The following is a 22,535-nucleotide window of genomic DNA, read 5'->3' as shown; positions in this document are numbered from 1 at the left end:
CATATACTTACGGTCATGCACCCTGCAACGCAGAATCCTCAGTGTGTGCAGTGTGAGGATTCACAACTCTGCAGTCATATAGTGACTTCTCATTTCCAGCCTAAGGCCAGACAATAACCTAAATGGTAGCATGCCAAGGTGTAGAAGTATGTGCGTGTGGTGTGATACTAAATTATTAAATAGAGATGTTTTTAAAATTTTGATTCAAATTTGTTATGATTTGCATATCATTAACATGTCTATCAATCCAGCTTTTTCGCAATTCCATAACGTTTCCTTCTTGGTGCTGCAATTTCCATGTTGGAGGAGTGTGTGTGAATGTAATATATATTTAATAAGCCACTACCTCTCCAGATTGTTTCCCTGCTTATCAGCAGCCTCTTTAGCTTGACTGATAGCTCATTGTCTGTGTGAGGTTAGGCGCCAGGCAAGGAAATCAGACTGGGATAATCAAGCTAGAAACTGGTGCTAGAAAGGTTAACAAGTTGGGGAGGCAGTGGCTAATTAAGTGCTCTGACACACCTAGAGTGCCTAAAACCTCTTTTGCATATGAATGAGATTGCTAATTATTTGGGAATGCAGCAACAGATAGATGTAGTCCTGCAATGCACACTTATGTGGCTTGGAGGACAAGGTTGATCTTATATTAGTCAACTAATGTGTATGGCAGCTTATATTCTGCTATATCTTAAATACCTGAAAAACAATATACATATATTTTAATATATGTTCAATATATGTATATATTGTGTTACGGATACTTTATTCCTCCTTCAGTGTTTCTGAAACATCTTTCCTCAAGGTCCACCAACAAATCATGTTTTCTGGATTTACTTTGCGTTGCAACACGTGTGTAATACTAAGTACATGATTTGTTGGTGGGTCTCGAGGACTGGTGCGGTCCTACATGCTTGAACTTTAGAAACATAATGCCAGTACTCATTTCATGTTGCTTTACTTGGCAAATATTCACAACAAAAGGTGTATAAAGTGACATTATTAATATTAAAAATCTTTATTTTGGTTTGGTCAGAACAGGCAAGGTAATATCGGAGTCACAGGATCATATGCATAAACAAGGTACAACGATCTGGTAACTGAATAACTGCACACTAGTGTCAAACATTCAGCCATCTAAAGAAGGAAAAGTTGTATGTACAGTTTTGCAGAAGGAGAAAATAAGATGGATTTCAACAAAAACTACCAAAGAACTTTTTGTGATAAATCTATGTTACTGGGCATAATTTGGCAGTCATACCCACACAGTACTATGAAACATGGTAATGAAAAGACTAGATATCCCACTACACGGCAAAGGTTTAAGATATTAGCAATTGTACAGACATCATTAATGTGAAGATTTTACAAAGTTATTTTTTCCCAATGTATAATTATCTTACATAAAAATAACTGTCCACATAAATTTTTAATTTGCAACTCTCAATGCAATCAACTTTTAAAATAACCAAGTTGGCAGAGGTACTGTATTAAACAAAGAAAAACAAAACTTGGAAAGGCAAAATTATGACAAAATATACACTATTCTTGGACAGTTTGAACTGTGAAATTATATGACTTGGGATTTATAGAAAACAAAAATAAAACACTTTTTACAAAAGTGAACCCTGTACATTTGCTCCAGAGTCCAAGCCGTTCTGAATGTGGCGGGAGCTCACAGTTCTGTTGCCTTTCGCACTCCTGGGTTTCTCCTCCTGAGAGTCGTGATTGGAGTCTGTATCATTGGAGTGGTGAGTGAGAGAGTTCTCACTTCCAGTAGGCGAGTCTACACTTTCATACCCAGTACTAAGCTGGTTTAGGTAGCTGGACCCCCCCCTACCAGTTCTCTCCTCTGAGTGGTTGGACAGCTTTCCCTCATTTACAGGAGACCCGGGGAAGTCTTCATCTGCACTACTACCCTCCCTATAAAGCGCTGCAGAGCTGTGGCTTCTCTGATGGCCAGAACCACCGTTGCTTGGTCCATTGACCACACGACTGCAGTCTTTGCTTAGGGCCTCTCCATCTTCTTTGGTATCTGCTGGGGTCCTGTTAGCAGAAACTTGAGACTGTTGCTGTAGTGTAGAGAGTTGTTGGCGGGATTCTTTGAGTTGCTGTTGAAGAACTAGGATAGTACTTTGCATGCCTTCCACCTCCTCATCCAACTGAATGATGAAATCGTTTAACTCTGTTGAATGAAAACCAACACAAGACAAATTGAACATAAAAGTATCATGGAAACATCAAAGACCCTACTGACTCCTGGTTGTTACATTTTGCTCAAAGTATCATTTTTAAAAAAAATGCATTATATAAGCAACCATTGGAGGAGTGCCCTGAACCCAAAAATAATTTTATTACCTAAGTAGACTATTCTGTCCAATACATAGTTATGTGAAATCAGTTTACGTTAGTAATTTTTCACTATACTCTCAGTGGCCTGATTAACTTTCCTAATTGCAGTGTTTCTACCCCATTAGATTATAATTTGAAGATACATATAAAAAGAGCAACTGGAAATTTCACAGACATCAACAAATTAATCAACTTTGCAATATAAAAAAAAAAAATCCGGAAAACATGACCTGTTTTGAGTACCTGGAGCGGAGATGAGAAAGAGTGACAAACACCGAACAGCACTAATATATAAAATATATGAATTATGGCTTCCTGCTGGTCCTCTGCCTTTAATTTAGCGCATGCACAGACGAGACAAACTATGGCCATGCAGGGTGCTATAATAATAATCTTTATTTTTATATAGCGCTAACATATTCCGCAGCGCTTTACAGTATGCATACATTATCGTCGCTGTCCCCGATGGGGCTCACGATCTAAATTCCCTATCAGTATGTCTTTGGAATGTGGGAGGAAACCGGAGTACCCGGAGGAAACCCACGCAAACATGGAGAGAACATACAAACTCCGCGCACATGTTGTCCTGAGTATGTTGTCCTGCTATAAAAGCTACTGAGAACACGACATAGACAAAAAAGAATAACTGGTCTCTGCACTTTTCACCCAATATCTTACCCTCAGCTGTCTCACTGGCCTGGTCAATCTTTTGCTGAGGCTAATAACTACCAGAAGAAAGTTATTACAGGCATACCAAGCATTGGAAAACCATTCAAAGCCTTGCACATGTAAACATAACAAAATTGTTCCACTTGCACACCTAAAAACTAGTATAAGCTTAAAGTGGTTAGCCACTATTGTTTTGGAGATGGTCTAATCCATGGAACAGACCATGAATCACGATTGTGGGTGCGACACCAGGCCCCCTGCTTAGTTGTTACCAATGCTGGTCGGGAGGTTTTGGATGATGCTGCCAGAACACAGCAGCGGCGTCAAAGCTTTAATGGCCAGGTAAGGCAGATTCTTCCCGTTAAGAGGGAGGATCTGCAGTATCCAGCCATGGCCGCTATGGAAAGGACCGGACTGCTGTGTTTCAGCAGCATCTCAGAACGTCCAGACAGCGCTGGGAACAGCTGATTGACAGGGGGCTGAGGGCGTCACATCCCCACTGATCAGATATTGATGGCCTATACTAAGGATAAGACATCAATACACTAATGACCAACCTCAATAACAGATACTGAAGTGGTGTAAAAGTATATAAGATGAGAACCAGAACAATCTTTGGTGGGGATAGACAAGCTAACTATCAAAAAAATATAAAAGTGACCAATTAACGTAACATCAAAAATGGCACCAGACCATGCCTTAAAATACCCTCTAAAGAGTCACGTGAAACCTTTAGGCTGTAAGAACATGTCGCAGATTTGGTGCGTTTGTCGTTTTCGGCGCAAATTTGTGATAAACCCTGATGCCAGCAAAGTGAATGAGAAACCTGACGTGTCATGCACATGTTGAGCATTTTTCACTTGCTGATTTGGTGCAGAAAATAATCTGCAGCATATCGATTCTCTGTGCTTTATTCTCACTGACTTCACTGAAATCAATCAAAAACACACAAAAAAAGCAGCAAAAACGTGCGTTTTTGCAGCTGCAGTTTTCCTGCTAAGAGATGCAGAAATTTTCCTCCACGTGGTCACATCCCCTTAATGTGCAGCCAGTGAGAGCAGCTACAAAGTGCATGTCTCTCTGAAGCATGTTTGTACATTACACGGTAACACACTGATCACAATGTGCACTGTGTGTTTTATCGCCCCCTACTGACTCTGGCAGGAAATTAGCCCATTGATTATAGCAAATCTGTAGTCGCTTTATTTTTGGTGTAGACCGTTAGGCCCCCAAGACTCTGGATCATTGTTCCCCAACTACTATCACAACTCGCCAACAGATCATGTTTTCTGGATTTCCTTAGCATTGCCTAGGTGATAATACCAAGATAATTGGCAAGATAATCGTGAAACTTGAGTTCATCAGTGCTTGTTCATGTTTTCTTGCAGTGAAAATGCAGCTTAAGGCAGTTCACAGGTATTTATTTTTTCATATCAGCAAAACAATGGGTGTGGAGTTAAACAGATAAAATGTTAGATATATATACCCTACTTGTCACCAAACCCTTACCATCCTGACTGCTCTTAAGTTCCTCACTATACTTCTTCTGCAAAGCCAGCTCTGCCTCCAGCTGAGCAATACGACCCTGGGACAGCTGTCTTCCCAGCTCTTGATTCTCCTGGATAAGCATTCGACACTTCGCCATTAGTTTTTTGCCTGTTTGGCTGAAAATGCAAAAAGGGTTTTATTTCATCAAAGGAATATATTAACATTACAAATGAGATTTTAAAATGAGTCAAGATTCGCCCCACCAATACTAAAACCTGGGAGAACGTTTGCTGCTAATAGTTACCCAAGTGCTTCACTAGAGTTTAGAGTAGTTCTTGTTTACTGGCACATTAGAAAAACAAATGGGTCGCACTGGCACCTCCCAACTAAAAGAACCAACTGGTCACATGTATACAAGCATGTAAGTAATAAAGTGCAAATGTGCAGTTAGTGACAACCATTCCTTGTGATGGAGAATAGAGAAGGCTAAGAGATAAATGCCACATCACATACCATTCATTACCATAATAAAATATTAGCAACCCGCTTTATTAATGTTTAGGCAACACTGATCTTCCACCATCCAATCCAATAATTTTTTTTTATTATTCAATATCTACATTTTCTCTGTAAATACCTGGGTATATAAACAAGTAAAATGGAATCTATGGCTCTTTAAAAGACAAATCCAGAAATCCCTTCACATAGGCAATCCGTTCCTGAGGGTTCAGCATTTGAATGGATATGTAAATAAGGCTGAAGTGCTTTTTGGGTGTGGAAGCTCTTTACCAAGCGGGCCACTCTGGCTCTATTCCCCGCCCTTCGCTGCCTTCTGCTTTACTGACCACTAGTGATGAGCGAGTGTGCTCGTTACTCGAGTTTTCCAAGCATGCTCGGGTGGTCTCCAAGTATCTTGGGTGTGCTCGTAGATTATGTTTGAGTCCCTGCAGCTGCATGACTTACGGCTGCTAGACAGCCTGAATACATGTGGGGGTTCCCTAACGAACAGGCAATCCCTGCATGTGTTCAGGTTGTCTAACAGCTGCAAATTATGCAGCTGCGGAGACAAAAACTATCTACAAGCACACCCAAGATACTCGGAGAACACCTGAGCATGCTTGGAAAACTCGAGTAACGAGCACACTCGCTCATCACTTCTGACAACCTCTATACTGTGACTTTTAGCAAAGGAGCTACTGCCTGAGTGACGGAGGCTTGGGAAGAGCTTCCACTCGCCAAAAGCACTTCAGCCTTATTTGCTCATTTGTGATGAACGAGCATGCTCAGGTGCTAACCAAATCAAATGACTCAAAAACATGTCCAAGTCCCCATGCATGCATGTCTTCTGGCTTTTCAACAGCCGCAACATGCTGGGATTGCCTAAACAAAGAAGCAATCCCTCTCATGTGTTGCAGCTGTCAAACAGCCAGAAGACATACAGGCAGCAGTACTCGGACATAGTATTAGAGCATGTCGAAGACACTGAGCACGTCCGCTCATCACTATTGCTTATCCTGGTAAATGCTTAATTCTCAATAACGGAGTGGCACACTAGCCATGTAAAGGCCTTGTAGCGTTTTCAAAGCCAAACGCAGCATGTGCGTATATAGCTTGAGGGGTGAAATCCTGCAGCCAAATTCCCCTCAAACCCTTCCCGACTGGATGATTTTCTTGTTTTACTCTTTTCCTCCCCTTATTCCAAGAGCCATACCTTTAATTTTATATAGCCGTGTGAGGGCTTCTTTTTTTTGCATAGCGAGTTGTAATTTTGAATGGCACCATCCATTTTATCATGTGATGTACTGGAAAGCGGGCAAAAAACGCCAAGAACAGTGAAATAAAAAAAGCACTTTTTATTTAGATCGATCATTTTATAATAAAAATGACCTGACAGTATGACTCTCCAGGTCATTTTGATAACGCAGATACTAAACAAATATAATAAAAATTATATATAAGTGGTGAAAAAAAACATCAAAAATTTGTAGAAAAAAAATAATTCACCTGTCTGACCTGTACGATGGCTTGATTTTGTGCCCCAGATAAAAAGTTTGTATTGGATTTGGGGTACATACGATGTTTTGATCACCTCTTTTTACATGTTTTTGTATTGCTGGGAAAAAAATAAAAAACTCAGTTCTGGAGTTTTGATTTTTTTCTCATTACGCCATTTAACGATCAGATTAATTTCATTCAGGAGAATGGAGATGATGGTCACTTGCAGACATTTGTGTAACAAAATCAGCAGCATATGAATTTACCCTAAGGATCTGTATTTTTGTTGCAAATTTTGCAGCAGAAAGTTAAGAGGAACAGAATTTTCAGTAACAAAAATTCTTGCAAAATGTGCATTAAAGTCTGAGATGCACTTTGATGTCATTCTTAACTTTAAGACTCCTTATTCACTGCGTTAACCAATATCTGGTGGCCAATGTGCCATAAGCGCTTTTAAATCAATTAATTCGAGGCTCAATTAAAATCAATGAATTTGGTGTGCCTGAAAAGTGTGTCTGGCATAAGTTACGCCATAGTTCGTCATTAATTAGATAATAATAATCTTTATTTTTATATGGCGCTAACATATTCCGCAGCGCTTTACAGGTTGCCATATTCCGCAGCGCTTTACAGGTTGCACACATTATTGTCCCTATCAGTATGTCTTTGGAAAGTGGGAGGAAACCGGAGTACACGGAGGAAACTCACGCAAACACGGAGAGAACATACCAACTCTTTGCAGATGTTGTCCTTAGTGGGGTTTGAACCCAGGACTCCAGCGCTGCAAGGCTGCTGTGCTATCCACTGCGTGCTCATGATAGATGAGCTATGATGTCACACCCCAGTTCAAGAAGTCATGCAAAACTAAGGCCTCTTTCACACTAGCGTAGCGCACTGCACGTCGCTATGCATCATTCTGTTGAAAAAATTGCTTGCAGGATGCGTTTTTCACCATAGACTTGAATTAGCGACGCATTGCCACACGTCGCAACCGTCGTGCGACGGTTGCGTCGGACCGTCGGCACAAAAAGTTACATGTAACTTTTTTTGTGCGTCGTGAGCGTCTTTTCTCCGCCCCCCCGCACCTCACAATGGAGCAGCGGATGCGTTGAAAACCAGCATCTGCTGCCCCCGTTGTGCGGTGCTTCCATAGCTAGCGTCAGTGCATTGCGACGTGCAGTGCACGACGCTAATGTGAAAGTAGCCTAATGTGAAAATGCCAATAGTTGGAAAATGTTTGCACAGCCGTGAGTTGCACAAAACAATTGCAACTTATCAAAGTTTTTTTACAGAAGAAATCTGATGAAAACATTGCGATGAATCCAAGTGTTTAAAGGGGATTGGGCACCATGTTTTTTTTTACCCCATCTGAGAGCAGCATGATTCAGGGCAGAGACCATCAATTCCAGCGATGTATCGCTTATTGGACTGCATGTTTTACCTACTGCAGATGTACCAGTTCTCTAAATACGGAGCTGTGCACAGCCTCGCTCACAGCAAGGATTGGCAGATTTCTGCCTATGCATAGTGTACACAGAAAGCGGTCACAGTGGAGGAGAGGTTATACAGAGCTCATGAACATGTAGGACTACATGGCAGCAGGTTTAATAGTCATCCAGTGATAATCCGCTGCTGATACAAGTATGATTTTACCAAAACTACAGTAAGCAGCCCAGTATGTGACATCACAAACCATGGTCTCCATTTGTACATTATACTGCCTAGAATTACACCACAAAAACCTGTTGATTTTCCTTTAAGGGTTTTTTTTTTTTTTATAAAGTCCAAATATTTGTAATAAAAGTAAAACAAGAATAAATACAGCGAGTACTTTCCTTCCCCGTCCAGCGCAGGCGCTCTGTCCATGCTCCGGTCTGTTCACATTGCGAGTATAGATAAGCACTGCAGCCAATCACTAAGCCTTGCCGATGTAGATGGCGCAGGATGTGAACGCTCAGTGACTGGCAACATTGGTAGGGTGTACTGTAGTCACAACTTCACTGCTGCAGCCAGAAACATAGGGGTCGGGAATCATTTAAGTTTTTTGGCTAGAAACCTTTGAAAAGTAGCAATGATTTTACAAAGCACAAAAGTTATGCAAAAGATTTGCAACTTTACATTTTTCACGTCAGTCCTTGGCAGCACCAATAATCTGCGTAGAGCATGGGCAGGACAGTGCAGCGCCCGACAGCCAGATTCCCAAATGTCAGGTTATTACTTACACCGGGAATATTACTCTAATGTTCAGGAATCAGCCCCGTAAACTGAAGCAACAGGGAAAGGCAGAACCAGCCATGCTTATTATTCCACACGTATTCGAGAGTTCGAAAACACTAAAGTGTGAAAAACACTTTCAAAAGCACCAAGACGCCTTGACAAGCAACTGGCCAAGAAAATTACTGCTTCATCATAATTTTGCCGTGCTTAAATGTTGCCGTGAAAAAAATTAGAAAATTAAGTCCTTAAGGGCTTGTGCACACGCTGCGGATTCCATTGCGGAATTTTACACAGCGGATTTGATAAATCCGCAGTGCAAAACCGCTGCGGATTTATCGCGGTTTCTATATCGGTTTCCTCTGCAGGTTTTCACCTGCAGATTTCTATTGGAGCAGGTGTAAACCCGCAGCAGAATCCACACAAAGAATTGACATGCTACGGAATATAAACCGCTGCGTTTCCGCGCGGTTTTTTCCACTGCATGAGCACTGCGGATTTCGTTTCCCATAGGTTTACATTGTACTGTAAACTCATGGGAAACCGCTGCGGACCCGCAGCAAAATCCGCAGCTTGTGCACATACCCTAAGTCTCACACAGGTCAGAGGCATCCTGGGTGTGGGGGAGGGTGTTAAGGCAAAATTCTACATTTACGCATCTGATAGAAAAGCTCAGGCAGCAACTGGAGAAAACCATCAGATTGTTTTTAAGTTCTTCATTCACAGATTTCTTCACCTGGGTAATTTCCGTCTAAGATCAGTAAATGGGAACAGGACTAGCTGTGCAATGGGTTTACTCGAAATGTAACCAAGTGTTCCCCATTACCGACAGCAAACACCATGAAAATATTAAGGAAATGAAAAAAACGATTAGAAAGACGTAGAACATTCCATTTATAGTTGGAAATGGCTGTGAAAACCACTTTTGAATGTGTGGATTAAAGGAAGCAAACCTGCCCTCCCCCACTCTGAGCACTGTGTCCACCAGCAATCACGTCACAGGAGCGCTGCAGCCCATCAGCAGCTACTGATCGCCAAAAACATTACTGTCAAGAGTAGTATCTTTTGTCTGTTTTTATCTTAATCAGCATTTTGGGACATTCAAAAGTGGTCAACTAAGCATTTATTTCCAGTATGGTAGAATCCAGGAATTTTTTTAAAAAGTAAATTGTATCAAAAACACCCAATCTTTCTTTTCAATATTCTTAAAAATCTATAGAATACCGTATATCCCTTTAAATAAAATTATGGCAAGTACTTTGTGCTTACATTACATAAAATACCTTAAATGTTTTTCCATTTACTCTTAAAGGATGGAGTGATACAACATTTCGCGCTGTTCTCCCTCATCCATCCCGTTGTGAATGCTGTCACTTTGATAACATTACAGTTCTATCTGCTGCAGATTTACCAGCTCTCTGAATGCTGAGCTCTGTATAAGGCTACGTTCACATTTGCGGCCAGCGCCGCAGCGTCGGGCGCCGCAGCGGCGCCGCATGCGTCATGCGCCCCTATATTTAACATGGGGGCGCATGGACATGCGGCGCACTTGCGTTTTGCGTCGCTGCGGCGCCCGCGTCGGGGCGCAGAGGACGCAGCAAGTTGCATTTTTGCTGCGTCCAAATTCAATGAAAAAAACGACGCATGCGGCGCAAAACGCAGCGTTGTGCATGCGTTTTGCTGCGTTTTTGTTTGCGTTGTGCGCTGCGGCGCCGACGCTGCGGCGCACAACGCAAATGTGAACGTAGCCTAACCCGCCCACATCAGTGACTGGCAGCTTCCTGTGTACACTGTGCATAGGCAGAAAGCTACCAATAAGTGGCGGTATACAGAGCCCAGGAATATGGAGAACTACATGGCAGCAAGTTTTATAGTCCTCAAGTGATAATCTCCTGATAAACCAGATTTTATCAAAACATACAGTACAGCAAGGACATAGCTGGAATCAGGGTCTCTGCCCCAAAATCATGTTGCTCTCAGATTAGGTGGCAAAAACCTCTTGACAGTTCCCCTTTACATAAATACGCATAAAACATTTGAAAGACAGTAAAAAGACAGTAATTAAAAAACAAAACCTTTGGTATGATCTAGTGTCTGTAAAGTTAAAACTTTATCAAATTTAGAAAATGCAGTAATTTAGTTCGTACAGACCTCCATAACAAGTGTGAAGAATTAGGGTGGATTCTCATGCTGAAGATTTGGTTGCTACATTTTCGGTGACTGACATTTGTCTTCATCAAGTTGGCTAGCTAGGGATGCAAGCACATGCCATTTTATAGACTATATCTTCAGCATGCGAATCCACCCCTCATTAACATCCTAAATATTACTAAAACAATTCCTTAGATTTTTTTGTAATGTTTGTAAATGTTTCAATTGCAAGAGAATGGGCGTGGAAGAAATCTACAATTAATCTAGCGAAGAGAAAATGAAAGGGGTAGTTCAGCCTAAACTAATTACCCCCCCACCAGATAGGCGTTAACTGCTAGACTGGTGTGTCCTACTACTGGGACCCCCACTGATCGCCAGGACCATCAGGTCGCACACACTATGCTGCTCTCATCACGGCAATACCTGAGCAGAGGGATTGCTGTAGCGCTGCACTTACTAGTCCACTATTGCAGCCTGCGGATGTATTATTATGCTTTGCTTATATAGCGCTATCATATTCCGCCGCACTTTACATAGAATATCATTGCTGCCCCCATTGGGGCTCACAATCTAGATTCCCTACCAGAATGTCTTTAGAATGTGGGAGGAAACCGGAGAACCCGGAGGAAACCCACGCAAACACGGAGAGAACATACAGACTCCTTGCAGATGTGTCCTGGTGGGATTTAGCAAGTTAGCAAAAGTGCTAACCACTGAGCCACTGTGCTGCCCTTAGCGGCGGAAAGGCAACACTGGATGAGTAAAGATGAGTGTTATTTTTAACAATGGCTATTCTTAGGGTTAAAAAATATATTTTTTTCTTGGAAAAAACTCTTAACCAGAATAGCATTAAATTTAGACAAATGTATTAAATGTTCGTGAAAATCTGGTCCCCTCGATTCTTGTATTTAACAGTTAGTTGGAAAATTACTATTTTTAATTACTATTATTAATTAAGGTGTTATCCGGGACCTTTCTTTTTTTCTATGGGCCCAAGAACTTACAGGAAAGTAGTTAAACTACCTGCCTGTTTTGCCTGCTGCCGATTACTGCCAGCTCAGAGCGGTTAGAGACAGCTTCCGCTGACATCACGTCGACAGAGCAGCTGCTTCTCTTCTGGACTGCTCTGTTGATGGGGCGACTCATCATCATGCTGATTGACAGCCGGCTCCCTGCTGCATAACATGAAGAGCTGTTCTGTCTGTGATCATTTTGAGTCGGGTAGAACAGGCAAGTTCTACCTGCCAGTTTGCTTTTAGGCCCTTAGTAGTGGTGAGCGAATGTTCTCAGATAAGGTGTTATCAGAGCATGCTCGTGGTCCAACAGGGTCTTGAGTCCCTGCATGTCTGGCAGCTGTTCGACAGCCGTAACACATACAGGGATTGCCTAACAGACAGATAATCCCTGCATGTGCTGCGGCTGTCTAACAGCCACGAGACTGGAGCAGCAGTATGTTTTTTAAGCACGCCGAAGACACTTGGTTAGCACACGAGCTATCTTGGTTAACACCTTATCTGAGCATGCTTGCTAATCAGCACTAGCCCTTAGGTACCGTTACACAAAACGATTTACCAACGATCACGACCAGCGATACGACCTGGCCGTGATCGTTGGTAAGTCGTTGTGTGGTCGCTGGGGAGCGGTCACACAGACAGCTCTCCAGCGACCAACGATGCCGAAGTCCCCGGGTAACCAGGGTAAACATCGGGTTACTAAGCGCAGGGCCGCGCTTAGTAACCTGATGTTTACTCTGGTTACCAGCGTAAACGTAAAATAAAAAAAACACATACTCACATTCCGGTGCCTGCGTCCGCTTCCCTGCACTCCTCCTGCATCCTGTGTAAGCGCCTGCCAAAGCAGAGCGGTGACGTCACCGCTGTGCTCTGCTTTTACTTTACGGCCGGCGCTCACAGTCAGTGCAGGGAAGCAGACTGCGAGGGACCTGACGGCCACCGGAATGTAAGTATGTACTGTTTTTTTTTTTTTTACATTTACGATGGTAACCAGGGTAAACATCGGGTTACTAAGCGCGGCCCTGCGCTTAGTAACCCGATGTTTACCCTGGTTACAAGCGAACGCATCGCTGGATCGGTGTCACACACACCGATGCAGCGATGACAGCGGGAGATCCAGCGACAAAATAAAGTTTCCAACGATCTGCTACGACGTACGATTCTCAGCGGGGTCCCTGATCGCCGCTGCGTGTCAGACACTGCGATATCGTATGGATATCGCTGGAACGTCACGGATCGTGCCGTCGTAGCGATCAAAGTGCCAATGTGAGACGGTACCCTTAATGTAAAAAAATAAATAAATAAAAATAAGTAGTCCTGGATAACACCTTAAGGGTATGTTGTGGATTTTTCCATGCGGATTCTACAGAATCTGCAGGTAAAATGACCTGTGTTTTACCTGCGGATTCCCTGTGGGATTTCGCCTGCATTTTTACACCTGCGGATTCCTATAATGGAATAGGTGTAAAAACGCTGCGGATTCTGCACAAAGAATTGACATGCTGCGGAAAATAAACCGCTGCCTTTCTGCGTGGAATTTTCCGCAGCATGTGCACTGCGGATTTGGTTTTCCATAGGTTTACATGGTACTGTACAAAATCCTCAACGCGTGCACATAGCCTTGAATAGGAGCTTAGGTCATCAATATCACTTTCTTTGGAGATTACCACCTCCCCAATACCAGAGATACACAATGGCATAGAAACCAGAGGATTTAACCTCTTTCTCACCTGCTCTCTTCACTTTTATTATAATGTCACAGTCACACTACCATATAACACGGCCAAGCACTATGCAATAAAACATCACACATCACTCTGCCCAATGTTATTCTATGGGGTACCTTTGATCTGCAATTATTTTCTCATGCCGATACATCACAAGTTAACAATGGCAGCATGCTGCAATTTGCAGCGAATCTCGGCTCACACACATACAAGTCTATGGGTGCAAGTGAAACATTCAGACTGCACTCGGATGTCATCCCAGTGCAGTCCAATACACGGCAAGTCAGGTAATGATGGAGAAATTACTTTCTCCATCTTCTCTGCATCTGTGCTCCGATCCTATCACATGAAAAATTGCTGCACAGTAGTGTGACACGGCTCCTCACAGCAGAGCCGAGGGTCATTAGCATATCACATCTGATGCCACATGCTGCTGTGATTCCAGCCCAACTCCATTTTTTGGACTACTTGGGGATTTTTGACTTGTACAGCTATGCATCCCTTTAGTGTCTCCATAATCCTGACATCATTTACCTTTGTTTCAATTTGTTTTGGGGACATTTCTCATTTTAAACACCCATCAACATAATCCATTACAGCATAATTATGTACAGCCATATCTCTTGGGAAATAGAGAACACCCCAAACAAACCAGATTCTGGTTAATCCAAAACACATTACTACAAGTTTTTATACTCAGCTTGTGTTTAACATTATGCTCATACAACAATTTTTGCACAATACCACAATGTAGCTGTAGAACCATATTTAACACTTTTCCGCAAGCCAGTAGCCAATAGTGGCGCTGAGCTCCGCTGTATTATAGAGAGCAATCACAGGGAAAACATGCACTACTGCATTAAGCCATTAGAAACGGCAGACAATCGTGACCTCAGCATCTCCGTGGTTAGAATCAGACTATATGGCAACCTGGGGCTTAAAGGGAACCAGTCACCCCCAAAATGGAAGTTGAGCTAAGCCCACCGGCATCAGGGGCTTATCTACAGCATTCTGGAATGTTGCCCCCGATGTATCCTGAAAGATGGGAAAAACAGGTTAGATTATACTCACCCAGGGGTGTTCCCGATTCTGTTCTGGTCCGATGGGTGTCGCGATCTGGGGCCTCCCATCTTCTACGATGACGTCCTCTTCACGCTGTGGCGCAGGCGTACTTTGTCTGTCCTGTTGAAGGCAGCGCAAAGTACTGTAGTACGCAGGCGCCAACAAAGGTCAGAGAGGCCCAGCACCTGCGCACTGCAGTACTTTGCTCTGCCTTTAACAGGACAGACAAAGTACGCCTGCGCCGGAGCGTGAAGACAAGAAGAGGACGTCATCCTATGAAGATGGGAGGCCCTGGACCGGACCACGACACCCATCGGACCAGAACAGAATAGGGACCGCCCCTGGGCGAGAATAATCTAACCTCTTTTTCTCAAATTTCAGGATACATAGGGGCTTATCTACAGCATTACAGAATACTGTAGATAAGCCCCTGATGCCAGTGGGCTTAGCTCATCTTCCATTTTGGGGGTGACAGGTTCCCTTTAAAGGGAATCTATTGGTGGGATCGCCCCTCCTAAGCTGCCAATAAGGGCATGCAGGTCATAGGAAGCTGAATAAAATGATACATTGATAGCAGCAATCCGATGTCTTGTTCCATCCTTATGTTCCCCCCACCCCAGTAAAAAAACAAACAAACATGTTTTTACACACTGCTCTACTGAGGGATCCGTCCCAACGGTGTCAGCAATGGCTCCCCTCGAGGCTCGCATGACAATGTCTGTGGCCAATCAGCACGAGCTTCACGCTCCACATCTAGAGTGAGAGCTGCGGCTGCTTTTTCATTTCCTCCCAATATCAATTACATCCATAGGAGAGGAAAGTGGAGCCAGTTCTGGAATGGCGCCTGCACCGGAGGAGAGTATAAGTGGAAAACCCTCTTTATATAAAAAGGGGGTGTTACCAGTGCGAGACATTATGACTGACACTTTGCTCTCAATCGCACACAGCTCTGCAGCGAGATCCGAGTCATCACAGTATAACAGTGAAGTTTATCTCATAGTCCAGAACTTTATTTCGTCGCTGATCACCCGCTGTCATCGCTGGATCGGCGTGTGTGACGCCGATCCAGCGATGTGTTCACTTGTAACCAGGGTAAATATCGGGTTACTAAGCGCAGGGCCGCGCTTAGTAACCCGATATTTACCCTGGTTACCATTGTAAAAGTTAAAAAAAAAAACAAAAAAAAAAAACAGTACATACTCACATTCTGATGTCTGTCACGTCCCCCGGCGTCCACAGGGTTGCGCGCTGCTGCTCAGAGCTTCCTGCACTGAATGTGTCAGCGCCGGCAGTAAAGCAGAGCACAGCGTTGACGTCACCGCTGTGCTCTGCTTTACTGCCGGCGCTGACACATTCAGTGCAGGAAGCTCTGAGCAGCAGCGCGTAACCCTGTGGACGCCGGGGGACGTGACAGACATCAGAATGTGAGTATGTACGGTTTTTTTTTTTTACAATGGTAACCAGGGTAAATATCGGGTTACTAAGTGCGGCCCTGCGCTTAGTAACCCGATATTTACCCTGGTTACCCGGGTGCTGCGAGGGGACTTCGGCATCGTTGAAGACAGTTTCAACGATGCCGAAGTCGTTCCCCTGATCGTTGGTCGCTGGAGAGAGCTGTCTGTGTGACAGCTCCCCAGCGACCACACAACGACTTACCAACGATCATGGCCAGGTCGTATCGCTGGTCGTGATCGTTGGTAAGTCGTTTAGTGTAACGGTACCCTAAGGCTTCTTTCACACTTGCGTCGGTACGGGTCCGTCACTAAGCGTCGGCACAACGTTCTGAGGCACGTTGTGAAAGTGTGGCACAACGTGGGCAGTGGATGCAGTTTTTCAACGCATCCGCTGCCCATTCTAAAGTCCGGGGAGGAGAGGGCGGAGTTCCGGCTGCGCATGCGCGGTAGGAAATGGCGGATGAGACGTACCGAAAAACGTTCCCTTGAACGTTTTTTCGTGCCGACGGTCCGCCAAAACACTACGCATCCAGCGCACAACAGACGAGACGTATGGCCATACGTCGCGATCCGTTGGCAATACAAGTCTATGGGAAAAAAACGGCATCCTGCGGGCACATTTGCAGTATCCGTTTTTTTCCCAAAACGACCGACGTCACATGATGCAAGTGTGAAAGAAGCCTAAAAGAAGGAGGGAAATGTTTTACCTCACAAAAAGAATTAGCTGTGATCCCTTGCTCTGCTGTATACTCCCTTTTGCGTCCTCCCTTGCCCAGGAGCTGTGGTATGATCAGACAATGTTCCTGTACGGTCAGACACAGCCATTACACAGCAGGGGCACATTTGTAAGATTATCTCAGCACAGGAAAACATTTTTTAAAGACATCCATTTGTGGAAATTGTTACTTTTCCAAGATGTATTTATTAAAATCAACTTTAAAATGTATATCTATTTTCATGGGAAGCTTCCATCTCACAGGCAGCCAGTATTGGGGAAGGGCAGTACAGCAGAGAAAACAGCTCTGTGAGAAGACAAATGTGTTTGTAACCAGGCATGGTTCTGCTGCAGTGTATTAGTTAGCATCAGGCACAGCTCTGCAGCACAGCCGTCAGCACTAGGACAACTGCTGCTGAAAAGGTTTGTAACGAGACTAAGTTCACTTCTGCTGTACTGTGTTCGGATCTCGCTGCAGAGCTGGGTGCGACTTAAAGAGCAAAGTTGTCACTCATTAGGTCTCACACTGGCAACTTAATCTTTCATTTAAAATAAGATCTGGAGGCAGATTCTTAGGGTACCGTCACACAGTCACACTTTGATCGCTACGACCGTACGATCCGTGACGTTCCAGCGATATCCATACGATATCGCTGTGTCTGACACGCAGCAGCGATCAGGGATCCTGCTGAGAATCGTACGTCGTAGCAGATCATATGGAACTTTCTTTCGTCGCTTGATCACCCGCTGACATCGCTGGATCGTTGTGTGTGACAGCGATCCAGCGATGTGTTCGCTTGTAACCAGGGTAAACATCGGGTAACTAAGCGCAGGGCCGCGCTTAGTAACCCGATGTTTACCGTGGTTACCAGCGTAAAAGTAAAAAAAAACAAACAGTACATACTTACATTCCGGTGTCTGTCCTCCGGCGTCTCAGCTTCTCTGCAGTGTGAGCGCCGGCCAGCCAGAAAGCGAGCACAGCGGTGCCGTCTGACGTCACCGCTGTGCTTTCCGGCTCTGCTGCTTACACAGTGGAGAGAAGCAGAATGCCGGGGGACAGACACCGGAATGTAAGTATGTACTGTTTGTTTTTTTTTACGTTTACGCTGGTAACCAGGGTAAACATCGGGTTACTAAGCGCGGCCCTGCGCTTAGTTACCCGATGTTTACCCTGGTTACCCGGGGACTTCGGCATCGCTCCAGCGCCGTGATTGCAACGTGTGACCGCAGTCTACGACGCTGGAGCGATACTCATACGATCGCTGCGACGTCACGATCGTGCCGTCGTAGCGATTAAAATGGTACTGTGTGACGGTACCCTTATGCAGATCGGTGTCCAGCCCATAGATCTTAACAGCTCACTTGCATGTAAGAAAAATGTGGTTTTCTCTGGAATAGGACATAGGATCACAGATATAAAAAGGTATCATGTCGCTCAGCTTCCCATAACCTACATGCCCATATATATGGCTTACAAGGGCTGGTCCTACTGACAGATGCCCATTAAGACCCCAAGGCCTTCCATGCATATATGCCTATTAAATGGGCTATCCAAACATTTTTGGATATGCAATTCATTTTATCAAATTTTAAAAGGCTGTAGAATCCCATAAAAGTTGTATATTAGCCATTTTACCTCATTACTAACAGAGAACAATGCATATTTTACTAAATATATGAAAGCTTATTGGCAATAAGAGAATCACAATGTTAAGTCCCTTAGTGGGGCTCAACCCCCTAGTGACCACCAATAAGTGTTTTTACTGACCTCAGATAAATGGCTTCCCCTGCCGGGTAGAAATGCATCAGTAATGACTGTACACTATAGCCGACACCTTGCTGCATCAGCCTCAATTGGTGTTGGCACCAACCATGGCTTTTTAACCCCTTGGATCAGGGTTTCTCAACTCCAGTCCTCAAGACTCACCAACAGGTCATGTTTTTAGGATTTTCTTAGTATTGCATAGGTGATGGAATTAATTCTTGAGCAGGTGATGAAATTACGGTATCATCACTATCACTGCCTTAGATGCTGCTGTCAATAGTGACTACGGCATCTAAAGGCCCCGTCACACTTAGCGACGCTGCAGCGATACAGAACGATGCCGATCGCTGCAGCGTCGCAGTTTAGTCGCTGTGTGGTCGCTGGGGAGCTGTCACACAGACCGCTCTCCAGCGACCAACGATGCCGAGGTCCCCGGGTAACCATCGGGTTACTAAGCGCAGGGCCGCGCTTAGTAACCCGATGTTTACCCTGGTTACCAGTGTAAAATGTAAAAAAACAAACAGTACATACTCACCTTCGCGTCCCCCGGCGTCCGCTTCCTGCACTGACTGAGCGCCGGCCCTAACAGCAGAGCGGTGACGTCACTGCTGTGCTGTGCTTTCACTTTACGGCCGGCAGTCAGTCAGTGCGGGAAGCAGACGGCAAGGGACCTGACGGACACCGGAATGTGAGTATGTAGTGTTTTTTTTTTTTATTTTACATTTACGATGGTAACCAGGGTAAACATCGGGTTACTAAGCGCGGCCCTGCGCTTAGTAACCCGATGTTTACCCTGGTTACCAGTGAAGACATCGCTGAATCCGTGTCACACACACCGATTCAGCGATGTCAGCAGGACCTCAACGACCAAAAAAAGGTCGCTGCTACGTGTCAAACATAGTGAGATCGCTACTGAGGTCGCTGTTGCGTCACAAAACTTGTGACTCAGCAGCGATCTCGCTAGCGACCTCGCTTAGTGTGACGGGGGCTTAAATGGTTAACAGTGTGGGGGCTTCCTCGTTAACCCTATTGACACCCTGAGATCATGATTGTGTGGGCCTGATGTTTGCCATGGCAATTTCTGCACAAATAATGGCCTATACTAACTTGTTCAGAAATTAGTGACATTCAGGTGATAAAAACATTTTTCCTTCCTGTTATGCCAGTTTGTATAAATTCCTGAAAAGCAGCTGAATGATTAATAGACAGCAGTTTTGAATACGTTGAAGGGTGCGGTTTTTAAAATTATCTCACTTTTGGGGATTGTACAACATATAGGACCACCAAAAACTTAATTGGTCCCTTAAAAAGTAAGCTTTGTAAATTTCATTGAAAAAAAAAAAATGAAAAATTACTGCTACAATTATATTATAAACCTCCTAACAGCCTTAACAAAAGGATATTTTAAAAATGATGCTGATGTAAAGCAGACATGAGGGAAATGTTATTCAAGGACTATTATATGGCATGATTGTCTGGATTAAATGGATAATCATGTAAAGTTAGAAAATTGTTAATTTTGAGAATTTTCTGACAAATTTCTGATATTTTTATAAACACAGAAAATATCAATACAAATTTACTATTAACAAACTACAATGTGTCATGATAAAAACAACAAAATCAATTAGGTCTGTTGAAACGTTACAGAGTTATTACCACATAAAGTGACACTGGTCAGATTTCAAAAGCTTGGCCCGGTCACTAAGGCTATGTGCACACGTTGCGGATTTTGCTGCGGATCCACAGCGGATTTGACGTTGCGGATCTGCAGCTGTTTTCCATGTGTTTACAGTACCATATAAACGTATGGAAAACAAAATCCGCAGCACTGAGGAAAAAAACGCGCGGAAACGCAGCGGTGTTTTTTTTGCAGCATGTCGATTTTAGCAGATTCCGCAGCGGTTTTACACCTGCTCCTCAATAGGAATCCGCAGGTGTAAAACCGCAGGCGGAATCTACACAAAAACCATGGTAAATCCACGGGTAATCCGCAGTGCGGTTTACCTGAGGATTTTGCAAAAACAGTGCGGAAAAATCCGCACACCAGTCTGCAACGTGTGCACATAGCCTAAGGGGTTAAAGGAAATCTGACAGCAAATACATATGTATCAGACACTGGCTGCGTGATTTCAGCCATATTTGTTTAACACTGAAATACTGGGCATTTCAGAGAAAAACAGTTTAAAGGTCGCCGCTGACCTGGACTGACAGATCTCTCTACACACAGGCAGGGAGAAACATTTCACTCAATGGGAACAGGCATGAGTAAAAGTTTTTAAAAAAGTGTTCTCAGGTTTTTTTGTTTTTGTTTAAAAAAAAAAACAAAAAAACGACAAAATAAAACTACAAAAAAAGGGCTTCTGAAAAGGCGTTGACAAAATGACAAAACACACAAATATGGTATAAATGCCTTCGTTATAAACCATATAAAGTTAATATTTGAACAGCATAAAAAAATAAATGTTAAAGACAAACGGCAGATTTTTTCTGAATTCCTAGCGTCAAAGAAAAAAAGTGAGAGAATATGTTTTTCCCCTTTAAATGAGCCATTTTACAGTATCAGTAAAGCACAAACATACATATTCGGCATTTCTGTAACTGTATATACCAAGAAAGTGGAATGGGATTTATCCTGCATCACAATAACAGAATTTTTTATTTGTTCCTACTAAAAAGGAGTTGTGCCCTTTCAGAAAGCTCCTGATATGTACGACACCAGAATCTTTTGTCCTGAAGTGCCTCTTTGAGAATTTCTTTGCTGTTTTCGACAGCGGCTTTTTTTTTTCTTTTTTTACATTTTGATTAAACTATTGAGTGGCTTCCAAGTAAAAGCAGCCAGAAAAATTGTCTGGTCACAATCGCTTCACGTTATTTCAAAGCATTGATCAGTTAAAATAAGCTCAAACACAATGAACATATGAACAGCGTCATTTTGACAATACCGTGCATATGTTCATTCTTTTTACCATTTTCTTAAACACTTTTTGGGAGGCTTACTGTATCGAAACCCAACTGATGTCATGTGCACATACCCTAAAATTGGTTGTAAAAAAAGAAAACAACCTGTGCTTTCTTTACCTTCCTAGGTACTTTGTCTACGTATTTGGTTGCAGCCAATCACTGAGCGCAGCAGCGATGAGCAGCTTCCGCAGGCTACACGGGCAGAACTGGAGCGGTCAGTGACTAGCAGCAGTTATGTTGATGTGACGTCACCAATGCAGGAAAATAAGACTGGGGAAGAGGCATAGAGAAAAGGAGAACCCAGGAGAACAACGAAAACACTGGTTCTTACAACCAACTGTACTCATTAAGCCACGTTCACACGGCAGTATTTGGTCAGTATGTTATATCAGTATTTAAAAGCCAAAGCCAGGAGTGGGAGATAACTACAGAAGTGGTGACGTGTTTCTATTATACTTTTTCAGTTGTCCAACTCCTGGTTGTCTTACAAGTAAAGAAGTAAAATACTGACCAAAACACTGCCGTGTGAATGTAGCTTTAGGAAAAGTTACCTGGTAGAGGATAACCTTTTTAAATGTTCCTGCCAATATAAAAAGTTAATTAGTCATAAGCACCCCAAACTAAGGAAGCTGAAAAATATAATTCAATTTGCAAGTCCTCATACAGACAGGACAGCACAGGCCACAGCTGCTGCTTTTTGTTTAGAAAAACATTTCTTTGCCTGTTTGAAAACATACAGGAAAGTAATGTTTCACCTCACAGAATGAATCCTCTGTGATCCCGTGCTGTAATGTCTGTACTCTCGGTTGCTTCCTCCCCTGCCCAGGAGCTGTGATATGATCGGACCATGTTCCTGTACGGTTAGACACAGACATTACACAGCACACAGCAGGGGCACATGTATAGAATTATCTTCGCACAGGGACATTTTTTTAGCATTTCCAATTATGGAACCTAATATTATTCTGA

The 22,535-nt window shown here is 43.4% G+C and overlaps 1 protein-coding gene across 2 annotated transcripts in view; it reads right to left on the bottom strand.

Moving 5' to 3' along the window:
- Positions 1-996: 996 nt before the first annotated feature.
- The window catches only part of WTAP (WT1 associated protein), a 136,481-nt gene continuing 114,942 nt past the window's right edge, over positions 997-22,535 (bottom strand). For both annotated transcript variants that reach the window (XR_013221080.1, XM_077283115.1), the window contains exons 7-8: positions 4,528-4,682; positions 997-2,182 (exon numbers count right to left, since the gene is read on the bottom strand). Coding sequence is in view for 1 of the 2 variants with exons in the window: in XM_077283115.1 (XP_077139230.1) it covers positions 1,611-2,182; positions 4,528-4,682 (727 nt within the window). In the remaining variant the exon portion in view is untranslated. The remainder of the gene's footprint in view (positions 2,183-4,527; positions 4,683-22,535) is intronic.

The sequence above is a fragment of the Ranitomeya variabilis genome, chromosome 2 (genome assembly GCF_051348905.1).
Source record: "Ranitomeya variabilis isolate aRanVar5 chromosome 2, aRanVar5.hap1, whole genome shotgun sequence".
NCBI lineage: Eukaryota > Metazoa > Chordata > Amphibia > Anura > Dendrobatidae > Ranitomeya > Ranitomeya variabilis.
Note: the sequence above shows the minus strand (reverse complement) of the source record. Positions and strands in the feature narration are given on the sequence as shown.